Genomic DNA, 24,479 nt, shown 5'->3' with positions numbered 1-24,479 from the left:
TCTGTGTATGACAAGGCAAGGATGTTGAGGCCTGATTGCCCCCCAACCTCCTACCCCAGTCACTCATAAGGTGGAAGTTATACCCAGGGAGGGCCAAGCTAAGATGACCAGGTGCCACCCTTCCCAGGCATGCTGATTTGTAGAGCTGGGGTGTCATTCAGGAAGAAATTGGTGGCTGTCCTCACTGCCAGCCCAGGTGTAATGGATACAGCTTCTGCCCAAGGGGAGAGGCGGACCTTAATGGTGATGAGCTCTGCAGGTAACTAAAACATTATTAGGTATTAACCAAGTGAAGAAAGGCTGGAAAGACTCATGAGCACAAGAAAACATAGATGTAAGAGCCGGAAAATTACAAGAAATGCAAGTGTTCGATGTTAATGAGCCTGAAGGGATGGGCCTTGCAAGCCATCCTGAGGAGGTTAGCTTGGTCCCATAAGGAACGGGCAGGTGATGATGGATTTAGAAGTGGAACAATGGGCAAAGTCAAAACTTAGACAGCCCTGCTTTTGGCAGCGTGGAGGAAAGCTTGGAGACAGAAAGACTGAATCCAGGGAGCACTGCCAGAAATTCCGAAATGGAGAGCCCGACTGACCCGGGGAATGTGAGGACGGAGGTCAGTGTTTAGAAGGGATGTTTGCAGCCACTCTCCTGTGTGGGTATAAAGAAACGTGCAGTCACATTGGCAGCATTTCTCCGCCTCGTACTTTGGGCTTCTGAGTTCCAGGATTAGGTAAGTAAGATGACGGGCCTCATTCCTTTCAGGCTTTCCTATTATGAAAGCCAAGTGCGTGGCGGAGTGGAGAAAGGTGCAGAAAGGATCCGCTTTGACATCCAATTATGTCGCTAATCTCTGGAACTGGCAGATAAGAGTCTATCCAGGGAAATGCGCTTCTTGCCAGTGGCATCTGGCAATTAATGCTAAAATGTGCTTTCCAGCTTGCAAAGAACTTAGGATTTCAACTGCACAGTTGTTAAAAAGAGAAGCGGCACTCACTGCTCTCTGCGGCAGGGGACTCCCAATCAAGACCCTGCATAGACATAGATATGGGCACAATGGCAATCAACGGTGGGCCTCTCCATATTAAGCTTAAATTCAGGAAAGCTAATAATAGTAAAGTTCAAGCCCTACCCTAGAATACAAGACACTCCGATCTCTGACTTAGGTACATCCTGCCCCTTTTACTCCAGCTCTCAGCTTTTGCTAGGTCACTACTATTTTCTTTCAACAAATGAAATTAGATGAAATGAAATTGAAAAGAAACAAATGGCTGACAGGTGCAACCACATGGATAAAAATTCAAAAGCATTATATTGAGGGTTTCTATTTGCATGGAATGCTAGAAAAAGCAAAACAATAGTTTTGGAGTGGAGAGAGGCGACTGACTGCAAAGGGGCCCAAGGTAACTTTTTTTAAATTATAGTAATGTTATACATCTGACTATGTAGACAATTACACAGTATAAACATTTATGTGTGTGTATATATATTGCAAAATTCAACAAATTGTTCAATTAAAATAATAAATTTTAATTGAATGAAAATTATACCTCAATAGAACCAATTTTTAAATGAATAAATTAATGGATGGATAGTTGAATAAATAAATTAATAAACAATATTTTTTCTTAAATGATGGTGCTTTGGAACATTGAACACTGAGCAATACCCAGAAATCTCCACTTACTTGAAACAACTGTAAGTAAATTCCCTATAGAAATTGCTATTTTTGTATTCTTTTTTGCTATATAAACTGTATCTAACACACTATGACACACAGAAGTTGTTTGAGAAACATCGATCGAATGTATTCATTTCTGCTTAACCCCAGCTGATTAGCTCCAACTTGCAGACTAGCTTTTCAGTTTTATATTTGTGCAATTAGAGTCTGTGCTTAATACACCTTTCTCTCAAGAGAGAAGCTAGCAGGTAAAACTTCAAAATAAGCAATGATATATTGTGGAAAGTTGTGAGTGAAAAATCCTATCACTGTTTTGGAAAACCCTTATTAGCATTAAGAAACGTAAAATACAGCCATGGTAGGAGAGAAAGCTTGGTAGAGTTATGAAATATAATGCATTGAAAGCCAACACTTCAGGGTGCCACAGCACCTTCATATATGAATAGTGGAAAGAAGCTGACATTCCATATTTTCCTTGAGATAATGAGGGGATTCATGTGCTCAGTGAGATATACCCTGTGGATTCCACTTATGTCCCTCTTATCTAAACACAACAGTTCCTCTCAGTCCTCTCTCAGGCTTGCCTGTGAGCCACAGGAAAAAGGGGGATGAGTTTATCCTGTTTCTGTCTGCATATATTTCAAAAATACACAAAGGCAACCAGCATTTACGAAGTGCCTCCAGGTGGCTAATGCACACCCCCTATCTGTACACACACCATTTCCACAGTGTAGTGATCATTTCCATTTTGCATTTGGGAAAAGAGCTCAGAGAGTTTATGCAATTCACTTAAGAGCAGGAAGAGCCTGGGTGTTACCCAAGTTTCTTTTCAAGCCCCAAACACTTGGTGATCAATGTTATGATCGAAAGAAAGTAATTTAGAATAATGTTTTGGAATAATAACAGCTAATATTTTTGCAATTCATATGTGCCAGACACTATTGTGAGTTGATGATTTACTTGTATCAGCTCATTAGATTCTCAAAATAACTATGAATAGAAGTTCACATTAATCTCTTTTATAGATGAGAAAAAAGAGACATATGTTTACTCATCTCCAAATCTATAATGAAACGGACAGAGGTCTGGAGTCAGAGTCTCTGCCCTTAAGCGCTGCAAAATTCTGCTTCTTGTGTAGGTTGGAGATGAAGACAGTGAGTTCACAAGCTCAGTAAATGTCTAAAATAGGTAAGACCAACCCAAAGGCTCCACTCTTAATTTTTTATTTTTATTACTCAGAATATTCTAGTCTGCCACTCCTTTTACAGCCTAGGAGAAGACTTTAAATGAGAAAAGTTTTATACCCCATTAAACAGCAATACAGTTTCCAGTCTCATTAGATTGCTTATTAAAAAGAAACATGAAAATATTAGATTGTGATGTGTTTTGGGGGGTTTATTTTCTGAGTATAATATTTCTATGTCATCAGCCTCCCTTTCTCTCACCTTTTGTCCTTTATTTACTTTAAAGTCAAAAGATATTTAAGTTGGGTAGCTGGTTAAAAAGAAACAACAACCACAACAACAGAACCAGACCCTCTGGGCCTGCTGATCAGCTGAAGCACCTGCATGGTGTTGAATGGTTGCTGGCATGTGTCTCACTGGCTGGAAAGATAAGCCATCGGGGACCAATGGGAGCAGAAGAACAAGTCAGGGAGGGAAGCTGATTTTTATATACAAGCCAGCAGGAGCTGACCTTTCCCCCACCAACAGAGAGGAGCACGATTCATAAAAATATTGATACTTTTCTCTAAAAACTATTGACGCCATCACCAATAGCCCTCACGATCTGGCACATCCTGTCTTTCCAATCTCTTCTCTTGCTTCCTCCGCATGCACCACACGTTTCAGCGCCTTCCATGACAATTTGTTAATAGTGATGCATGGCCAAACTGCCCTACCTATGCCTAGACTGTTTTCTCAATAAAGACAGCATTTGCCACGTATTCATTGACTCTTCCCTTCCTTTCTGCAAATGTTGACTGAGTACCTAGCAAGTGTATGTCGTCTTTGGTGCAGTGCCTTCAGGGTTTAATTCAGTGTCACTCTTCCATGAAGCTTGTCCCAAGGTTCACTGATCTTTGAGCCCCCTCTCGCTGATCCTTGCCCCAAGAGTGGTGGATGAAATGCTTATAAAACGCTTGCCATGTTGTGTTCATAGGGTTTCTACACATCACTTAATCTGTCCTATACAGATATTTCCAGCCTCGGGGAATTATCAGATTTCTATTTCTAGAGGCAGAGTAGCAATGTTTGGGGGCAGGATGGGAAGATATGCTAGTTGTGACTTGGACAAAAGAAGAGATCATACATTTGGGAAGAAAATGAAAAAATGTGTCTTGGTGACTAAAGTTTGGCTTCTGGCTAAGTAGCATGAGTCCAGAGCACTGAAATGATTTTTTTTTTTTTTTTTAAATATGTCTTTATTGATTTCAGAGAGAGAGAGGGACAGAAACATCAATGATGAGGGAGTCATTGATCGGCTGCCTCCTGCACGCCCCTTAGTGGGGATGGAGCCCGCAACCCGGGCCTGTGCCCTGACCAGGAATCGAACCACGATCTCCTGGATCCTAGGTCCATGCTCAACTGCTGAGCCATGCCGGCCGGGCTGAAATGATTTTTGTTACCTATTCAAATATTACACCCCACCTCTCCCCCTACCCCCAGTTTATCTCATCACTAGCAATAAAGTGTGTTCCACCCTTGGCTAAAACCACAATGTTCCTGGGACTTAAAATCAATTACATCATAAACTCAAATTTTCCCTCTGGAGGGGCCTTAGAAGAGTGGACACGGAGAATAAGAAGGGCAAAGAGAGCCAAAGCCTAAAGAAAGAACCCAAAAAGGACTGTGGGGGAACACATTAGAGACGTGAGCCTGGCCTGTCCGCGGGAGTCAGATAGGCATGTGAAAAGGCAACCCCAACTGGCAGTGGGAAGGGGATTCTCGAACAGTCAGAGTTTTGTAAGAAGGAAAAAGCCTGCGCTGGAATGTTGTGATCCTTGGTCAGTGACATCGACAATCGGGTAATGCTGTCAGGAGATGAGCCGATATCGTGCAAGGGACTGGAATCAAAAGTGTTACAGGACCCTTCTAATGTGAAGGTTTTATATTGTTGAAACTTATGTCATCATTTGATTGGACTTATTTCTCAAATGGGGTTTGTTCAGTCCAAATGACAATGGTGGAAACAAGATGCCTGAAATCCTTCTCTGGGAGACGCGTAGGGACAACCATTGAAGCAGCAGTGTGGCCTCTCAGGGGGCACACTTAGGGTGTGGTGCCCCGCCTGCACAGCTCTGCCTTCCTTTTTGTAAACTCTGGAGATATGTCCTTTTTAAAATTTCTCTAAATTGTGTCTGTCTTAGCAGCTTTCTATGCAATTACCTTGGGAAGTAATTAGCATCTTCTGGTTTATTATGCATGGGTTAACAAACTCCCTAGGAACTGAGCAACAACAATGATAGGAAGTGACATAAATCAAGTCGATTCACAAATATGCCTCTGAAACGCCTCCTGCCAAGACAAAGGAGAACATCTAAATGTGTTGCCAAAACAAGTATTAAAATAGGACAGTAACTTGCCGTTGTTTTCCATAATTGCAGTTGGCATCATCATTAAAATAAAGGCTATGAAAAACAAGGCATTTTTTAAAAAATTGTATAATGAGGGAAATTGCTATATGTTTTCTTCACTCTTCTTTCTTCTTATATTACATTCAAAATTAAAAATTATGTTTAGAATAGAAACACTAGTGTAATTGTTCTATACTTTAATTAAAGATGAAAGCTACTTGAGGATGTGGTTTGTCCCTCAGCAGTATTTCCAAGACTCAAATTTGGCTCTACAACAGGCCCTGATTTCTAATCTATCATTTTAGAACCTAAGGTGAGTTCTGATCAGAAACATATGTTGAACTTGCAGTGTGCTCAGAAGAAACAGATGTCTCACATTGAAAAATATGTTTTTTTTAAACGTACTGAAAATAGAAGCATTTAGGACCTAAAGAAACCAATGCATCAGTTGGCATTTATTGTGCTTGGAACTGAATTGGCCACCTCTCAGGCAAGTTCCACAAGGAGTGATTTCCCCCAGCGGTCTCATGATGGCGCCACTGCTCTATATATTCTCCAAGCTAGGAACCAAGCAAAGCGAGCTGAACCTAGTAAAGGGGGGCCGGGGGAGGGCTCTCAGGGGGACCACAGCTTGCTCAACCAAGACACACATGCGACATGATCAATAGGACAGGAGTAGGTAGGGAAGGTCAGCAATTCAAGGTTCACCCCACCGCCTCAGGCCCAGGGAGAAATGTTCTAGGGCTGGTCTAAAGTTAATTGTATTCATGTTGATTTTCTGCACTAAGATTGCTACTTATGCCCGGTGGCGCGGCTCAGCGGTTGAGCGTCGACCAGGATCCAGGAGACTGAGGTTCGATTCCCGGTCAGGGCACAGGCCCGGGTTGCAGGCTCGATCCCCAGTGGGGGACGCGCAGGAGGTAGGGGATCAATGACTCTCTCATCATTGATGTTTCTATCTCTCTCTTCCTCTCCCTTCCTCTCTCTCTGAAATCAAAAAAATATTTTTTTAAAAAAAGATTGCCACTTGTGCTGTACTCTCCGAACATTCCTTATAGAGAGCTTCTTTACAATGTCTTTGCAAGTATGCGACAATTATTGTGTGCTGGAACAGTAAGACCATAGTGAGCAAATCCTGTAAGAGTAGCTCTCAAGATACTGAAGACCAGCTACAGGCAAATTATTTAGAGTTCATTCAGGGGTGGAAAATAGGTTTATCTTGCCTACCAACTATGACTAACTTTCAGGAGCTGCTTCAAATCTTGGAATGAGAATGGCTTCAAGGCCAGATCCAAGCTCGGTGAGAAAGAGCACCATGACCCATTCATTAGCAAGCAGTGGGACAGGCACAGAATTCCAAAATGGACTTACAACATCTGGCTTAAATCATCTCAACTGTTTTGTTTTCCTATGTGATAGGTCAAGGCATTTTTTTTTAAATCTTGAATTAATGGTAAATTTAATTAAAAAGGGAAAATTTTTTAAATGTTAAAGCTATACACATTTTGAAAAAATATTTCTAATATAATCATTAGTGTGGCAATTATAGAATACACCTGAGTTTTCTAATAAGACAACAGAGTAAGAAATAAAAATATAAACATGGAACAAGCATTGTATGAACAATAATAGACAGAGAAAGCTCTGCTTACCGTTACTTAAAAGTGCTTAGAATAGTAGAAGGTGAGGGTCTGAAATTGTTAAACTTTGGATGCTTAGAGACCATTTGACAATCTGATAATTATACAAACTTCTATTCAAGAAAAATGCCATCCACAAACATATAAAAACTATGAAAAATTTTTGAGGAGTCAATATCTTTCTGAAATGCATGCATGGAATTCAATGTCTGAAGCATGCAGGGATCAGGAACCTTGGTGACATGCTCAGTGCCTGACAACACCTGCTCGATCAACGATTTTCAACAAATGAATAAACATGAAGTGAGGAAGCTTGTGTTGAGGTTGTGCAATCATAGATAAATCACAAAAAACTCTGGGCTTAGTTCTCTTAAAAGTCCTGTACTTCTAGTGATTTTTAGTATTTGGGATATTATCGATGCTTTGGAGAACAAAAATGTTTACTAGATTTAAATTTGCTAGGACTTCTTATAAGAAAGATGTGTCCTTTTAAAACCTGCTTATCTACTCCATTATCTGTTGAATAATAATAAAAAATAGTGAGGCTAGTTGGCTTTTGTGTTTTTAGCATGGAAGCAACAAGGCTAAAAAACCAGGTTGACTTGGACAATGTCAGTTAGTTTTCTCCTGTTTTCTAGCAAAGAGCATACCCTTATCCTATAGTTTTAAACACTGTTAAGGTGTGCCCTAGCTGGTTTTCTCAGTGGTTAGAGCGTTGGCCTGCAGGCTGAAGTGTCCTGGGTTTGATTTCGGCCAAGGAGACGTACCTCGGTAACAGGCTCGATCCCAGGCCTTGGTCAGGGGAGTGTGCAGCAGGCAACCAATCAGTGCCTCTCTTCCCCCCTCCCCCCACTCTGTCTGAAAAGCAATGGAAAAAATATCCTCTGGTGAGGGTTAAAAAACCAAACCAAAAAACTGCTAGGGTGGATCAGAGGAACATAGGGAGTCAGGAGAGAAACCTCTATCCCAAGCAAGTTCCAATTCTAAACTGAAAGCATCTTATTTTTGAACTAAAAATTATTATTTTTAAAGGAAATATATTGAATTTAGTTACAGTTATTACATTTTATAAAAATCACTAAGTTATATTTCCAGCTCTCCATGTTTGCCCCTTAGATCTTTGAGTGCATTAGAAAGTACTTCTTAGCATATAATCTATAAATCACTCTAAGATACAAAGTAGGGGTATAACAAGGGAAAATGTGATACAGTGGAGTCAAAGACTTAGATTAGAATTAAACTCTTCCACTTATTGGTTCTATGATTTCAGACACATCTTTTAACTCCCCTAGGTCTTGTTTTTATGATCCTCGATGAAATGACAAAATTACCTGCCCTGACTAAACTCATTAAGCTATTTTGAGGCACAAAAGAGTGTGTTTTGAAAACCTTAAAGTGTGTTGAATCATGTGAGAAAATACAGTCGGTAACAGCTCTAACCAATTCTGCAAGGTGCCTACATTTTTAGGGCCAAAGCTCATTTAACTGGAGGTAAACTGACACATAGCAAATGGATAGCATTGAAAGTGCTTTGTTTATTAAAAAATGGTTTAACACACGGATGAGATAAATGTAAGTTGATGAGAGACAGATGTATAAAAATTATGTTAAATTACACAAGGGTTTAAAAATTAAGGAGCAACTGCTTCACAAAATTCAAGTCATCAGAAAATAATCTGACATTAGTTGGTACCCATGCATGGAAATTTAGGTGGCAATGTTTCTATTTTCAGGAGCAGATAATGGTGGAGATACCAAATTGAGCACATCCGTTTTCTAGAGAAAATACCAGTGAAAACACATGCCATTTTGATATCTGAGTTTCAGAAGCAATGGATGCATCTGGCCTATCACCAAATATGCCAGAATTTTGATACAATGACATAAATAAATGTTATAGAAATAGTTATCAAAGGAGTAACTATAAATCTCTGTCAAATAGACGTGATCCATGATACTCCAACAAGTCAGTTCAATTTAAAGTAAGCAAATAAATAGAATAGAATAGTGATGGTTTCTGTTAATAAGTTTGCTTTGCAATTAAGTATTTTGTTGGTCTCGACTAAGTGTCATATTTTTCAAGGCCTCCATTCCCTCACTGTGAAGTGAATCCTACAACTTCTCCTCTCTGTCTCAGAGATTGTAGTGAGGAGCAAATGTAATAATGTACTAGAGTCAGTATAAAGTGCAAATCTATACATAGTATGTTAACAATATGTATAATAATTAATATACATAAGGTATTATTTTATCACTAGACTAAAAACTCCACATATTCTAATGACCTGTGGGTCCAACCGTGTTGTTACAAATGTCAGGGTTATCTTTTTTAGTGTAAACTAAAATCATAATGCACACATATACATATGAATTCACACAAATTTATACAGGAAAAGTTAAGTCACTTTGGCATATAGACATGATGGAAAATTATTCACTTAAATTTTTATTAATAATTATAATTAAAGGATATCTTTATGTTTTAAAATTAGGTGAAACGGTAGAATATATAATATATAGTAACATATATATGTTAATCACAAAACAGATTATACCTAGTACAAAAGCAACTAACAGAAATATTTCAAAATGTTGGGTTTTTTCTTAATGAAGGGATTTTAAATGTTTTCTCTTAGATGTACACTTTTTGACATTTTTGAAATTTGCCTACAATGAAAAAATAATACTTTTGGAATAAAAAGCAAGTGTATATGTAAAAGTAAATAGAGCACAAAACAAAGAGTGGGTACTCCAGAGGATATCAGCTCCAAGTGCAATCAAAGAGGGTAAAAAGTAGCCCCAGTCCCTGGACGCTCCCAATCAGCAGGGCCTCTCTGCTTTCATAGTAGACAATGTTTATTGCTACTGGCAGCCTTCCCAAATCAAAATCCAGCCCCCACACATTAGTAAGGGCTCCATTTATCGACATGTCCTGCAATTGTCAGCACATGCCATTATTTTTACGATAACATTTAAGTGCTTCAGCAACAAGCACTGCTCTTTAAAGTCTGTCTTTACTAAGACCCATCAAATCTATTTAGAATTCAACAGATTCTCAGGGAAACTATTGGAAATGGAATCTTCTACTACTCACCTCAGGGTTCAGCAAAATATTACCAAATACATTTTGTGGGTTCATTTTTAAACGTCCATGTGTGAATTTCTGTGGTCACATATTCTTTAGGGCTACACATATCAGTTTCTACTATCTACTGCCCTGATACATCAATGTACGTATGTATATATGTGTACATGGATGTATACATATGTACATATGTATTATGTATTCATTCACTTAAACTATGTTTATGCAAGACCTAAATGTACACTGTGGATATAGTAGTAAGCAAATCAGATGAGCTGACTGCTATCAAGATGAGTGGATGAGCCCATTGTAGCAGAAACTGTTGGTTGTCTCCCCTTCAGTAACCCCCTTCCTTTTTACTTTATATCAAGAAAGAAGCAATCTTTCACAAAACAAGCTGAAAACACTAAGGTCTCACTTCTGCATGGATACCTGACAAAGTTTGGGAAGACTTCTTAAAAACATTTTCTCCTTTATAAAAATTATGACCCTGAAGGATAAGTGTCCCCCCTTGTCTCTGACTTTGTACACAGTTGGGCGAGGGCAGAGTATAGATCTTTAGCCACTGAGGAATCAAACTTAGAACAAGTTAGCCCGTTGGGGATCATGGCATGGAAAGTAAGATAGGTGAGAAACTCTGGGTCCTCGTGGACATTGCTTAGCTCCCGAACAAGTTCTAAAATTCTCATGCTTCAAGACCTCTTGTTATTGTACTTATTAAAAGTCTTCCAGTTAAGCAGCTTTTTGGGGAGAGGATAAACTGAGGGCACTCTGATTACGCAGCGTCCTGGTCTGTTATTCACCTGATCTCATGCGCAAGCACTCTTCCTAAAGTGAGCCGGAACAACGAGGCTCAGACATAACGTCTCCTTTTCACATCACAAAGATTTCCAGCAAATCCGCATCTTGGAAATTTCTGAAAGTTGATAAATCACTGATCTATATTCAACAACTGGCATATTGCAAAGAAGCAAATCACTGAAAATGATCAGAATCTCCTCATTGTCTTCTCAAATTTTCTGTCTATAACTCTTCTATTTGAGAAATAAAATCCAAAAGGCTTAAAAAGCCACATATCTTTCCATAAATCTGTCAGTCTAATACCTAAAATGTATCAGCTCTAGGAAGCTTGAGTTTGTTTTTTTACATTCCTGATTTTAAGTTAAATGAATCCACAGAGAGCTAGAAATTTCTTTGCAAATGAAAAAACGCACGTGGGTTGTTTTTTGTTGTTTTTTCCTATTTCAATTATTTATTGTTGATGACTGCAAAAAGCCAAGGCCAAGCTGAAGGTAAGATTAAGATATCCTGAGCTCAAGAGTCTCGGTATGAAAGATGAATGGGAGACCAGCAATGCCTTGTGTTTCATACTTTAGTCTTATGTATTCATTCCATACAGTGAGCAGCATACTGAGAAGTAGGGGTGGGTGCGAATTAACTACTGGTTTCCGTGGTGTTCTGGGGAATGTCCTGTCACAAATGAGGTCAAAGCAATGGCAAGGAGCATATTTATGGAAGAGCATGTGGCAAGATGTGCCTCACATACAATGAGTATTTAATAAATATCGGTTGACATAAAAGGGACACCTTCCCATGACTCTAAGCTAAAAGTGAAAGTGCCAAAGAGTAGAGATATGTCATTTCTTACTGTTTTCACTGAAAAAAATTACAGGATTTTCCAACAGTTAAAGAAAGTGAGGAACCTGACATTTGTAGATTGGGCTGATCTCCATTGTAAAACATTTTTTTAAAAGCAGTATTACACACAAAGTCATTTGCGCTTATTATTTATTAAAATAAATTATTATTCCTACTACTAATAGCTGAATACCCTATTTTCTACTGCGTTTGACAATTAAAATGCACCATAAGCACTACAACTAAAAGCACCTGCCTCTTATTTCCCATGTTCAAGGGAGACAACAATAAATGATCTGTAGTAGTTTCTTCTTGTTGCTATAACAAACTACCATAAACTACGTGGCTTAAAACAACACAAATCTATTCACTTAGAGTTCTGGAAGTCAGAAGTCTAGTGTGAGTTTTATGGGATAAAATCAAGGTGTTGGCAGGGCTGGTTCTTTCTGGAGGCCAAAGGGGGAAACGCCTTCCCATTGTCTTTTCTTCCCCAGTTTCTGTGGTCACATAACTTTCTTCTTATATAGGCCATTTTGTCTCACTCTTATAAAAACTTGTGTGATGGTATTTAAGACCCACATGGATAATTTGGGATAATCTTCCCATCTCAAAATTCTTAACTTAATCCCATTTGCAGAGTCTCCTTTGCCATAAACGATAAAGTTATCAGGTTCAAGAAATTACCAAGTGGATGTCTTTGGGGAGGGGCATTATTCAGCCTATCACATCCACAGTTTGCGGTGGATGTCTAACTATGCAAAGGTCTTGACTTGATAGTCTTGTAAAGAGAAGTAGTAATAACCAAAATCAATCAACGATGATAAAATATGAAGACTTGATAATAATGATATTTATGCAGGATCTCTGGAAGCTAAGAACGTAGGTCACCATTGGACCTCCTCTCTGGAAACTTACTCAATATATGCTCTCCTTAATGTAAATATTGCAGAAGACAATATTCCTCAATGCTGAATTAAAGTAACTGAAAGCTACAAAGGGACTTTACATACTTTGTACTGATGCCTGCCTTTAATTATGAATGTACCCAGGAAGCCATATCTGCATTTATCTCCATTAATTAAGTAAGTAAGAAAATGAAAGCATCTTAAACACAGTCAGATACAACTTTAATTATTATGCAAATCTGGAAATTAGGCTGAATCATATTTTAAATAATTTACACACTGGGCTAGTAAGTTGGAGGGGGAAGGGAGAGAGACGCTCACCTTAGATAACAAATCCTTCTTCCCATAACGAAGCTCCTTCAGCTGGGCTTGGATTTTTTTTGACTGCAAGAGCAGAAAGACGTATTAGTGCCTTAACTTCATTTATTTTTTCAAACTTGATTAAAAGTTTTTCAAACTTTACAAAATGAATTTTGCAGCCAAGCAAAAGAGTCCGATGACTTTGGAAATGAAATAGAAAAGCATATTCTCCACTTTGGGAGTTGGACGTCCGGTTATTCTAGGCAGGAAGAGAAAAGCCAAAGCCTGCTCAAAGGAAACATATTGCTTAAAAGGTAAGAGTTAAAGAAAGTGGCTTACTGTTCCTCCCCACCCAAAGAATTTCAGTCACCCAGGCAGGGCCAACACTCTAATTTTAGATGCTAAATGTATCTCTGCAATCTATGCCTCAGTTTCCATTGCTTATTTCAATTATTTATCAAGGTAAGATTAAATATGGATAAGCTTAAATTGACAACCAAATTTGAATTTGGCATATGTCCAAAGAGAAGACAGCAAGCAAATGTGACAGGCGGTGAGAAAAGCACTTAGAGTGCCAAGATGCTGAGGCGAAGGGTGTTTGCCCTTTAGAAGAATGAGCTTTTTCAGAGGACCATTACAAACGTGAAAGTGCTTATCACAGGAATCTCTCTCAGAAGACATGTTTGGCTGCCACAGTGAAAGATGTTCTGGTAAAAGGCCACAGATGATGATCATGCTTCCCATTTTTCCAGAGCAGACCCAATTTCAAGTATCCTAACTGAGGAACCTCAGTCATTTGTCTCTCTACATCTAAGATGATTGCTTCTGATTCTTCAGTAGAAGACATAGAACAAAAACAAAACAATAATAGAAAAAATAGTTGAGTGGGAATATAAAATAGCACAATCACTTGGGGAAACAACTTGGCAGCTTCTTATAAAGTTAAACATATATGTACTGTGTTACAGAGAAATTCTTTGTAGGTATTTACCCAAGAGAAAATATAATGTATACATAAATGTTTACAGTATCTTTATTCATAATAGTCAAATGCAGGAAAATACTACATGTAATTAACTGGTGAATAGTAAACAAGTTGTGGTACCTCCATGAAATGGAATTCTAGAACACTGTTGAGAAACTTTCAAGAATTAATTAAGTACTGAAACATGTAACAATGTAGTTGCATTTCAAATGCATTATACTATGTGAAAGAAACCAGTTTGATTTTTTATCTTATGGGGTATCAACCTGTAATTTCTATGTATTAAAAATTTATATTCATTTTATATACAATATTATTGTAAAGACTAATTATGAAATGGATTATTAAATTGCGTGTTAGACTTTAACTTTAGTGTTTATAATAATGACTTTTGCATGTCCATCAAGGGGTGTGCTCACCTTCTTTAATTAAAAAAATCCCAAATTCTGGATGGGCACATGACTGCCAACCTAATGCCACTTTCCATTTTCCCTTCAACTTGGCTAGGCACGTGACCTAGTTCTGGCAAATAGGTTATGGTGAGATTTGTGCCACTACTTCCCAATTGGACTCCTAAAAAGCAGTGCCTGTGAGTCACCAGGTCATCTTCCCTGTCTCTCCTGCTAGAAGGTGAAAGTAACAGGAAGAGGTTTGGGGAGCAAAAGTTGGCTGCGATATTTAGGAAATGATGGCAGTGTTTCACCGGCTCTGAGCCTTACGTCTAGACTAATGGGCAAAGGGGTCAACTTTTAACTTGTGTAAGCCACTGTTTTTGTTCTACTCAAACTGCTTTCCCTTCCCCCTTCTTTCACAGGCATAGGGTCTGCATCACTGTATGAAGACTCTCGGACCTGTTCCTTATTACTTGCAGATATTTCCATTAATAAACCCTTACCCAACTAATCCCATCTTTGTGTGTGCTTCTTGGAGGAACCAAGTAACCGAGGGACTCCTGTCTCCTCTCCTTGAGGTACAAAGAATCAATTTCTATTGACACTATCCCTACTATCTCATTAATATCACTAAGAATTACTTACTACGAGCCACATATTCTACAACATTAAATCAGGGATCATAAAGTATAAGCAGATTTAGGAGATTAGGAGTACAGGAAATTGATTTTAGTTAAATCTGGATTAAGCAGAATAAATTTTTTCCCTTAAGAAAGGCAACGATCATTTCTTAAAAATATGCAATATAAAACATCAAAATATATCTAAACATTTTCTTTACTTACTCCAATATTTGCATTTATGTTAGAAGGAGGAAAAGATCATGAGATGTCTAGGTTTTAAAAAAAATCTAGCACTAATATTGTTTCTATCCAGTGGAAGCCAGAAGACAAAATTTACTCACCTCTTCTGCACGGATGCCACACAGCTTATTTCCTGACAGGAGTTTGTTTTTCAAGCTTTTATTCTGAGGAGAGAAACATACTTTTATTGCTAAGAAGTGATAAAATATTCAGAGTTCCTTTAAATATGTCAGCAGCATTGCATTTCCCTATGCTTTGTTCACGAACAAGTCCTTTATGATATGAGATATAATAGATTTAGACAAACTGAGTAGAATCTGTAACGTAAAAGACTTACTTCTGTTCAATTAAAATTTTGATGTCTTAGCATTAATCATTAAGAATGATGAAACTTTATTTGGCCTTATATTTAACTTCTGTTTTATATTTTTATATGTTATTTTATAAAATCACTTTATAATTTTAGTTTCAAATCTCCAATTAATGCTGATTTCTGAAAGCACCCCTCTACACAGCAGGCATTTATTTCTGCCATCACCTGGATGCTGGTCATCGTAGACCCTACTGTAGTACAGCCACAGGCCCTCTGCACTCCCTTAGGGGGTTTTAGGGTCCTCTTGTATTCCTGACACCTGTGCATTGCTCTCAAAGGGCATCTTGCTGCTCAGAAGCCCTTTGAGAGCAAGGCCTCATAAGTTTGCTCTCTCTGCTGTGTACAAATACAGACAGATCAGTTAATCTTTGAACTCATAATTCCCCTAGATTCTTAGGTAATTGTTTGTTACTTCTGACATGAAAGCTGCATGCTCTTAGGCATCTGAGTCTAAACCCTAAGAGTTATTCAATTATATGTGTCATTACACTCAGGCCTTTAGTCTTTGCCCCAGTAACTGAGTACCCAGAGTCCTTTTAGAGAGGCGGCTAAAGGAGAGCAGGGAACCTCGTTAAACTCACAGGACTTTGACTTTGTAATGTCTCCGCAGAAGCAACAGCTTAATGGAAAGGTGCATCTCCTACATAATGACTCTACAAGAGTCAATTTGATGAGCACCAAGAGCAAACTAAACAAAATTTATGCAGAGTGAATGAATAAATGAATAAAAGTATACATCGAATTTAAGGGTTCTTCACTTGCAATTCTCACCTGATTCTGAGCACTTCCTATTTTCTGTGATGCAAAGGAGAGGCACACCTGCCTCATTTTAGAAGAATTCTTTGTCTATTTTTTCCTCTTTAACTATGAGTTGAAATTCTAAAACACTTATTAAGAATTTCAATACCATAAAATGTTTTACACATAGGAGGAGTTATATTGATTCACTCAAGTAATGCCTTTTCCCAAATATTTACATGCATCACACAAGCACACGATTAGGGTTTTAAAGGGACTTCAGTAATATACATGATTTCTGTATTTAAAACCTTGTAAAGTACAGTAATGGGATACATAGTGATATTCTAACTCTGCAGTGTTGCTCAGATTGTAGGTTAAAAATTTCCCTAGTTTTCTTTCTGTTCATGTCTATACTGTTTTGACATATGCAATCTTAATTATTTTTAATAAAATGGTCCATTTTCCCTTTTTTATTTCTCCTATTATTTTGTATATAGAAATATATCTCTAGAGACTTGATATTCACTTATATTTTTCATACTTTTATGGCTTAATTGTTTTAATGGAAAGATTGATGAAATTGAAATAAGGTCTACTGTTTATTTAATAGTATTGTATTAATGTTAATTTGTTGGTTCAATAATTGTAACAACCTCTGATGTTACATTCAAGGTTTTGGGTAAAGGTGCATGAGAACATCCTGTAATAATCTGCCATGTCCTTTTCTATGTAAAAATTATTGCAAAATAAAAATTTTAAATATCTGCAAAAGAAAATTTAAATAAAAATCAACACAGAGATCAGTAAAAATCGAATGAAGCACATCTGAGATGAAGAGGTAGGAACCAACACAAAGCATCCACACCTGATTATCTTGATTAGAAATGATAATAAAGTTAATATATTTAAAAACTGGTAAATGGAGTCTATATTACTTAAAATTTGCGTTTTCACTTAACACTTTTCTTTTTTTCTTGCCTTTTGTTCATTCTGTTCAATTCTAAGGTGAGAGATAAAGCACTGAATAAAACATGATTTCGCTGGAAATGTTTACAATACACTTGGATTGGCACTGGGAAGGCTGCCACTCTTTAACATGGACACCATCCAAAAATAAGCAGTGATTATACCGTGTGTCCATAGTCTGCTCTGGCAGTTGGCAATTCTGGGCAACTGCGTAAAGCAATATGTTTCCATTAAGCTAACTGTCATTTCTAGAGCTTAAAAATGATAGTATTTCACTATTTTGAAACATATCCAGAACTGGGGATAATTAATTATAATCACCCACAATGGGGCCAATTGTGGGACACGAGGGAGCCTTGTCAAGGCCCACACTGAGATTATTCTTAGACAGCATGTCCTTCAGAAACATGGATGGCACACGGCACTGATGAGGGAATACTGGTTCCCACACAGGCACTGAGTTAACCTTTCCACTCATGATTAGTGACTACTTCTTTAATTCCAGAAAAAAATAATGGCTTGAGAGCATTTAGTTATTAAAAACAGTTTTTTACAGTTTTGTAATCAGACTTGTGTCATTTCATCTATCTTCTAAATGAAGAATCTCATCCATATCAAGCTTAATGATATTTTTAGAAGATCTAAACTAACAACTTGCACAGGTAATTATACCCAAAATGCCAGGATCCAATTATGATTATGCCTCACTTGAGAGGATAGAAATAAAGGTAGATTAAAAGAGTGGTCAAATGTTTAAATGTCTGTTCTTTCTGTCTGTCACGCTTCCACCATCCTTTCTTTCTAATAACCGTACCCCGATTTTTCTTATGAGAAATATTTTTCATGCTAATTCCATATGGCTTGTGTGACACTAACTCTATCCACTGCTTCAAGGTAAAAGAATAAGACTGAATGAAGCCCAGCCAATCAGACTCTTGGTCAAGATTTGATAAAGTAACAAAAATATCACTGATGAGACAAACAAAATATTTTATTTTTGAGAGAATTAGGGAGGAACAGGTGCGGAGGGTCATAACTAAATCAGAACTTACCTGAGAACAGACCTAACATAGAAAAAGAACACCTGAGTCCATATAAATACTGAATCCCGGTGATGTCGGCCCCTCTCCTCCCCTTCCCACAGCCTTGCCTGAAGCTAGCATACTGGGTTTTTCACTTACATTTTTCTAGCACCAGCCCTTCTACTTTCTTGATGCTATACTTAAATCTTTCTGTCCACCCTATAGACACATAATTCTGTCACTTCTTTAAGATTCAGAGTAGCAAAGGGCATCCTAGTAACTGAGCTCATATCTAATACCAATGCCATAGCTTATCAGGATGTGGGCAGAGAACATACTCCATGCATTTTACCTTTTCTAAGTGGGAGAAAGATCTTGCTTACTACCTATGCAGGTAATTCCTCCCAACTGGACGCTGTGCGAATTTGGGATAGGTTAAAACAAATGTCCCTACCACCTTCTTGGGAACCCAGTTTGTATATGCCTCAGCCCTGCCTAAAAATGTCATTTATTATTTCCCACCATGGATCTGACAAAACTCAAAGGCAAATCTGATAGTAACAGAAATCTTTCCTAATAAATAATACATTTGCTTAATTGAGTTTTGATTTTTGCCTGTGAATTTAAAACATTCTAATGTATTTTACATGGCAACTCAAACCCAACAAACATTCTGGGCTACACAATAGAAAGAGATATATACCTAGTCTATCTCTATAATCTTGCCAAATAGAAACGTAAAAATTCCAAAATGACTGTGTCTCAATTTTACACAGTGCTTTAAAGTGAAATTAGGTGTTAATTGGGATTTTTGTTTGCAAATAATAGAAACCAATAATGGATAAAACAAGCAAAACATGAAATTATATTGTGAGGATTTCATGTGTAATGAAGAGAAAGCCTGATGAATAAAGGCTCAGAAAAGACACAGGAACCAAGTAGGAGGAGGTGCCCATAATTATAAGACAGGAATAGAATTACTGTGACAACTAAATGGGAGACTGTAAGTCACTGTACTTAATTACAAGGTGGAACGATGAGGTCTCAGTGAGTTTTCATGCTGCAAGTCAGAATCTGGGACCACTTAGGGTTGTCAAATATAATGAAGTATGTAAATGTGTTTATCACATTATTTTCTGGATTTAAATAAAAGACACCACTGCTGCTATGCAGCTGAAAATGTGCACTAAGGTCTTAAAGTGCAATTAAATGTGACCCTAAAGTAAAAACACTTGGAGTGTTATTCAAAATAAAACCAGAGACTGCTGTGTCTCACTATGAAAGCATCTCCTATTTTAGGACTTTCTAAAACTGATGTGCAAAAGCCACTCTATGTGACTGCTTGTGATCCACATTTGTTTCCATTTAAATGTGTTTTTAAAATGCCTGAAAAATGGGCATGCCTTTGGAAATAAGTCATTTTGCAATTGGAAATTTTATAGCCCATATTGAGAAAAACAGCAGAATTTAGAGGTAATATGAAACGTAAATGCTTTGCTTCTAAATATTGGCAGGTGTTATGACATTTTACAAATTTTCTAAGGGTCCTTTATTGGGAACACCTCAGGAAAGGGAGGAGGTACAAGACTGAGATCTAAACTATGAGTTTATTTCATCAATTCTCAGATGCAAATTTTTAAGCCACGTAAAAGAAAAAAGTAGAATTTCAAAATAGAGGGAGATGAATTGCCTACAAAATAATTTCAAATTGATAATGGAGAAAGAGACCAAATGCAATCAGCCTCCTATCTATATCATAATATAAATGCAGAGCTTTAAACCACTGAAATTATTTTGGTCCAAAAAAGGCTTAAAGATATTTTCTTTGGAATAATAAAAAAATTATAATGCAGGCAGCAAGATAGATACTTAATCAAAACCAAATATTTGCATTATTTTTTCCTTAATCATCCCATTGTTCAAATATTATCCTATGATTTAATATATATATAGGCTAATTGCTACTTTAATAAAGATTTATACTTTTACAGACAGATTTAGAATTGAGTACATGAGTGATAGGATCATTCTATAAATATTTAAATAAGACCACCAGATAGCCATGCTATCTCATCCAACTGATAGCAGATACCCCTTGCCAACCGGAATTCTATATTGGTTGCAGCTGTAACAAAAGTTTTACAAGTGCTCCAAGATTTCCTCACTAAGGTTATCTCAGGAAGAGGGTGGCTCCAATTCATTAGAAAATTTAAAAGTGCATTCTGAGAGTTTCTTCTTTAGCTTAGCACCAAACTAGCTATAATATTTAGTGCAAATAATTTAACTCCTAGATATCCAGGGTCAACATATGTGAAATAATGGAGAATGCCTAGGTCATCTCTCAGATTTTTTACAGCTTCAGGACTATTGCCGCACCATTGATGGGGGACATGAGAGACATGAAATGGTGACTTTTTCTTATGTCAGGTAAGATGTAATTGCAATACATTCCAATTCATTGACTAAATTAATTAGATATTCTGTGTTCTGGTTAGCCTCATTTTATACCTACAAGATCACTTTTCTAATATTATGGAAATAATATAGCATAGTGTCTGGGTTCTTGGGACAGAACAGCTGTTCTTAAGCCCCACTTTTAAAAATAAGATTAGTGACTTTGGATGCATCTTGTACCCTCCGATGCCTGTTTTCTCCTCCATAAAATGAGATAACTCTCATGGCCAATTTAATGAGGTGGTTGTATTAAATGTGATGATATAAGCAAAACATTTATAATAATGACCATCACATGGTAAGCACTCAATAAATACTAGCTATTATTATTCCAATAAAATTCACTTTGCTTGTAGAAAATAAGGAAGAGTAAACTTTTTTGATGATTAAGACAGCATTCCAAGATGGATCAGGGTTTCAGCATCACAATTTACATATATTATTTAATTTTTTAAAAATTTTATTAATTTTTGAGAGAGGGATTTGTTGTTCCACTTACTTATGCATTCACTGATTGATTCTTCTATGTGCTCTGACTGGGGATAGAACCCTCAACCTGGAGTATTGAGATGACGTCCTAACCAACTGAGATACCCAGCCAGGATACATATATTATTATTTTTGAAGATGGTAGACACTTTCTGGCTAATGAACACTGTAATTTCTCTTACCAATAAAGAAAAGTTTACTGAGGAAGTCATTGCTTTCGGTGGTTTCTCTCTATATATCTGGTTTGTTTTTCTTTTAAAACAGACAGTTCTCTTGGAAACAGAACCTGCTTTTGCTGTTATTAATAACTCCCTTTCCTTATCACAGAGCTCACATTCTGATGGGTTAAAAAATGTGGCTAACTCTCTGAGATGCCATTCACTCCAGAAATAACATTGCGAGAAAAGTATTAATATTCTTGTCAACATTTATAAAGACCTTCCAAGTACTAGGAATGGGGCTAAATAATCTCTCTCTTCAAGGAGCTCACAATCCTTGAAGGAAGCTGACAGTAGTGCTCAAAGGCTCTGGAGAGGCATCTGCTCAGGGGGTGACACTGATATGTCTTTTGATGTGTAAAGGAGTCAGTCAAATAATAGGAAACTGCAAGAGACAGGAAAGTATATGCACTAGAAATTTAGATGTTTAATAAATCACCTATAAGATACTGGTGAAAGAGTGTTAGGTTGGCCACCTAGGGCCCTGTATACCATTGGTGGAAATATCAATGATGGGAAATTTTGCTTCACTTTCCAGCATTAAGCAGATATGCCTGTTTTGTAGATATATGCAAAAATAAAGTAGAATTTCTACCGAGTGTCTATAGCTATAGTTAGGCCTAATCTGTACTGATTCAAACGCCCCTTCTTAGTAAACAGCTTAGTATGATTAATATCAGGCACTTCACTAGGATGTTATGCTTTTTATTGCAGAGTAATCTCTATTCTATCTGACTGAGTAAAACAAATTGAGCTGCGCTAAGATGTTAGCACTGGTTAGATAGTTTCTTCTGGATGTCTGCTCAAACCATAGGTGAGGCTGGTTAAAGCTGCTCGCAACAAGATAACTGCTTAGTGTTTATTCTTAAACTAAAGAAGTTCAGAGAGACCAATAGAGAAGTCTGAAGAAAATCCAATAGTAAAATCAAAATGTGCTTTATTTAGGGTCAAATGCATCTGCTACTACCTTTTTCTGAAGCACAGGTTTGCTCAGTGCAATCTGAAAGTTTGCTCATGTGCCTTAAACATTAAGTATTCTTCCAGCATCCCTTTTCTGCTTGTGTAGAACTTAATAATCCTGCTCCATCAGTTGTACTCTGAGTGAGTGGGCATGCTGGGAGAAGAGCAAGGACTGCCGTGCCAGACGGATTTTCTCCTTTGAAAGGAAATTATGTCAGTATCATTTTTCGCATGTGAATGATTAATTTGATCTGGGAGAAAACATCTGTGTTCAGGGTGCATTCTCAATGCATGGCGGGGGCAGCTGCTCAGATGATGATGCCAAAGGAGCTCATGGCGAAGCTACCTCTCTCCATCTCAGTTTTGGCCTCTAACTGTGTCAGAATATTTACCATTAAAGTCAGAGTCCCAGTTTGGATTTGATTCATTTTATCATCCATTCTTTTACCCATTTATTCATTTTCTTTAAATATTAAATAAGTGCTCCTATAACCAAGTATGGTATGAAAAGACATGGTGGGTCCAAATCACATTAACATACAATATTGATGCTCCACATTACAAGCCACTAGGGATTGCAAATTAAAACAGCAATGAGAAACCACTGCACATCTATTAGAAATGCAAAGATTCAGATTACCCACAGTGCCAAATACTGTGGAAGAAATGGAACAGCAGGAACCCTCATTCCCTGCTGGTGAGAACGGGACAGCCACTTTGGAAGACACTCGGGAAGTTTCTTACAGACACCTGGAGTATTATCATAATGACGAAACCCATGTAACAGTGAGGTGAGGGCACTTGGATTAGGTGAATCTCTTAAGCTTGCAGGGGCTTCCTATAAGCCAGGAGGCCTCAAAATGTGTTTCCAGAATAGCAGCATCAGCATCACCTGGGGACTTATTAGAAATACAAATTCTTAGGCCCCAAATTGATCCAAACTTACTGAGTCAGAATGTCTGATAGTGGGGCCCGGCTGCCTGTATTTAACAAGCCTTTCGCGTGATTCTGCTGTTCCCTCAAGTTTGAGAAGCACGCTGAAAGCAAATGTGAGAACCCACCCCAGATTTATACAGAGAGAATCTAACGGCTTTCATTTCTGGTTCTGCGCTCACAGCTACACAAGATCTCTCTAGTTCATATCACTGACAAATATTTTAAGTTAACTACCCCTGTTCTTTCAACTCCACCAGCACATCTTGAGAGATATTAAATAATACAAGTTATGCAACTAACACATGGCCACCTTCATATGCTACTCCAGTGTCACTACTAAGCAGACCTCTCAAATAAAGTAAAAGAACACCCATAAATCTTTCTGACTGCAGGACTGTGACAGGCCTATTTTTCATGATGATGGGAACACAATTCAAACAGCCTTTAACATAAACCTTGCACTGCGTACTCTTCATGAATAATAATAAATCGGCCATTCAAATAACCTTTCTAAAATCCACTTTCACAGACATTTCCTCGGTGTTTGGTAAGGGCCTTGAAATTCAGCATTGCCATTGCTTGACTTGCAGTGTGGTTCCCAACAAACTCATTAGGGTTTTGATGCCAAATGTAGACTCAGCTAGTGTTTTCCACTCAAGATCTTTTCACCTGGAGTTCACTCAAGTAACACTTAAAGCTTAGAGTTGGAGGCAGGTTTTTTTCCTATCTAAATTACTCTACCAACCTTCACATGGTAAGTATCTTAATCATAGAGTCCATGGCTTATAGTCACCAATAACGATTTATAAATTACTCATTAGCCATAAAAACAATGATAAGACTGTTTGCTTATAAAGTGCAGGCATTTCATCACACAGTTTGCATGCATCTTTATCTCTATGGTTCTTCTAACAGCCTTATGAGGGAGGTGCTAGAATGCCCCTTTTGCAAGTGAGATAACTAAGTCTGCACATTTTATATTCTAGTATTGCATTGTTCTAATCCTGGGTATTTATTTGATACTTTTATTAGTTAGAAGAAAATGTGTTTAGCTCTGTGTGATAGAGACCCAGAAAGCAGAATCTTAAATAAGACAGAAGTTCCTTTCTCTGACTTTCTGACACAAAAGTCAAAGTGTTGTGACTCTCGAAGCTGTTAGAGGCCAGGCTCCTTCTCGCTCGATGTGCTGCCATCTCTCTGGCGTTGCCCTTGCCTGTTTGGCCCAGGATGTCCTGACCTCTATATCTACATTCCGCCATC

The 24,479-nt window shown here is 37.7% G+C and overlaps 1 protein-coding gene across 1 annotated transcript in view; it reads right to left on the bottom strand.

Moving 5' to 3' along the window:
- LUZP2 (leucine zipper protein 2) overlaps positions 1-24,479 on the bottom strand; it is a 105,224-nt gene that overhangs the window by 32,978 nt on the left and 47,767 nt on the right. The window contains exons 4-5 of the mRNA XM_016206147.2: positions 15,162-15,224; positions 12,842-12,904 (exon numbers count right to left, since the gene is read on the bottom strand). Coding sequence (XP_016061633.2) covers positions 12,842-12,904; positions 15,162-15,224 — 126 coding nt within the window. The remainder of the gene's footprint in view (positions 1-12,841; positions 12,905-15,161; positions 15,225-24,479) is intronic.

The sequence above is a fragment of the Miniopterus natalensis genome, chromosome 11 (genome assembly GCF_054644295.1).
Source record: "Miniopterus natalensis isolate mMinNat1 chromosome 11, mMinNat1.hap1, whole genome shotgun sequence".
In the NCBI taxonomy this organism is placed as follows: domain Eukaryota; kingdom Metazoa; phylum Chordata; class Mammalia; order Chiroptera; family Miniopteridae; genus Miniopterus; species Miniopterus natalensis.
The sequence above is the reverse complement of the archived record's forward strand: the minus strand, read 5'-3'. Positions and strand labels throughout refer to the sequence as shown.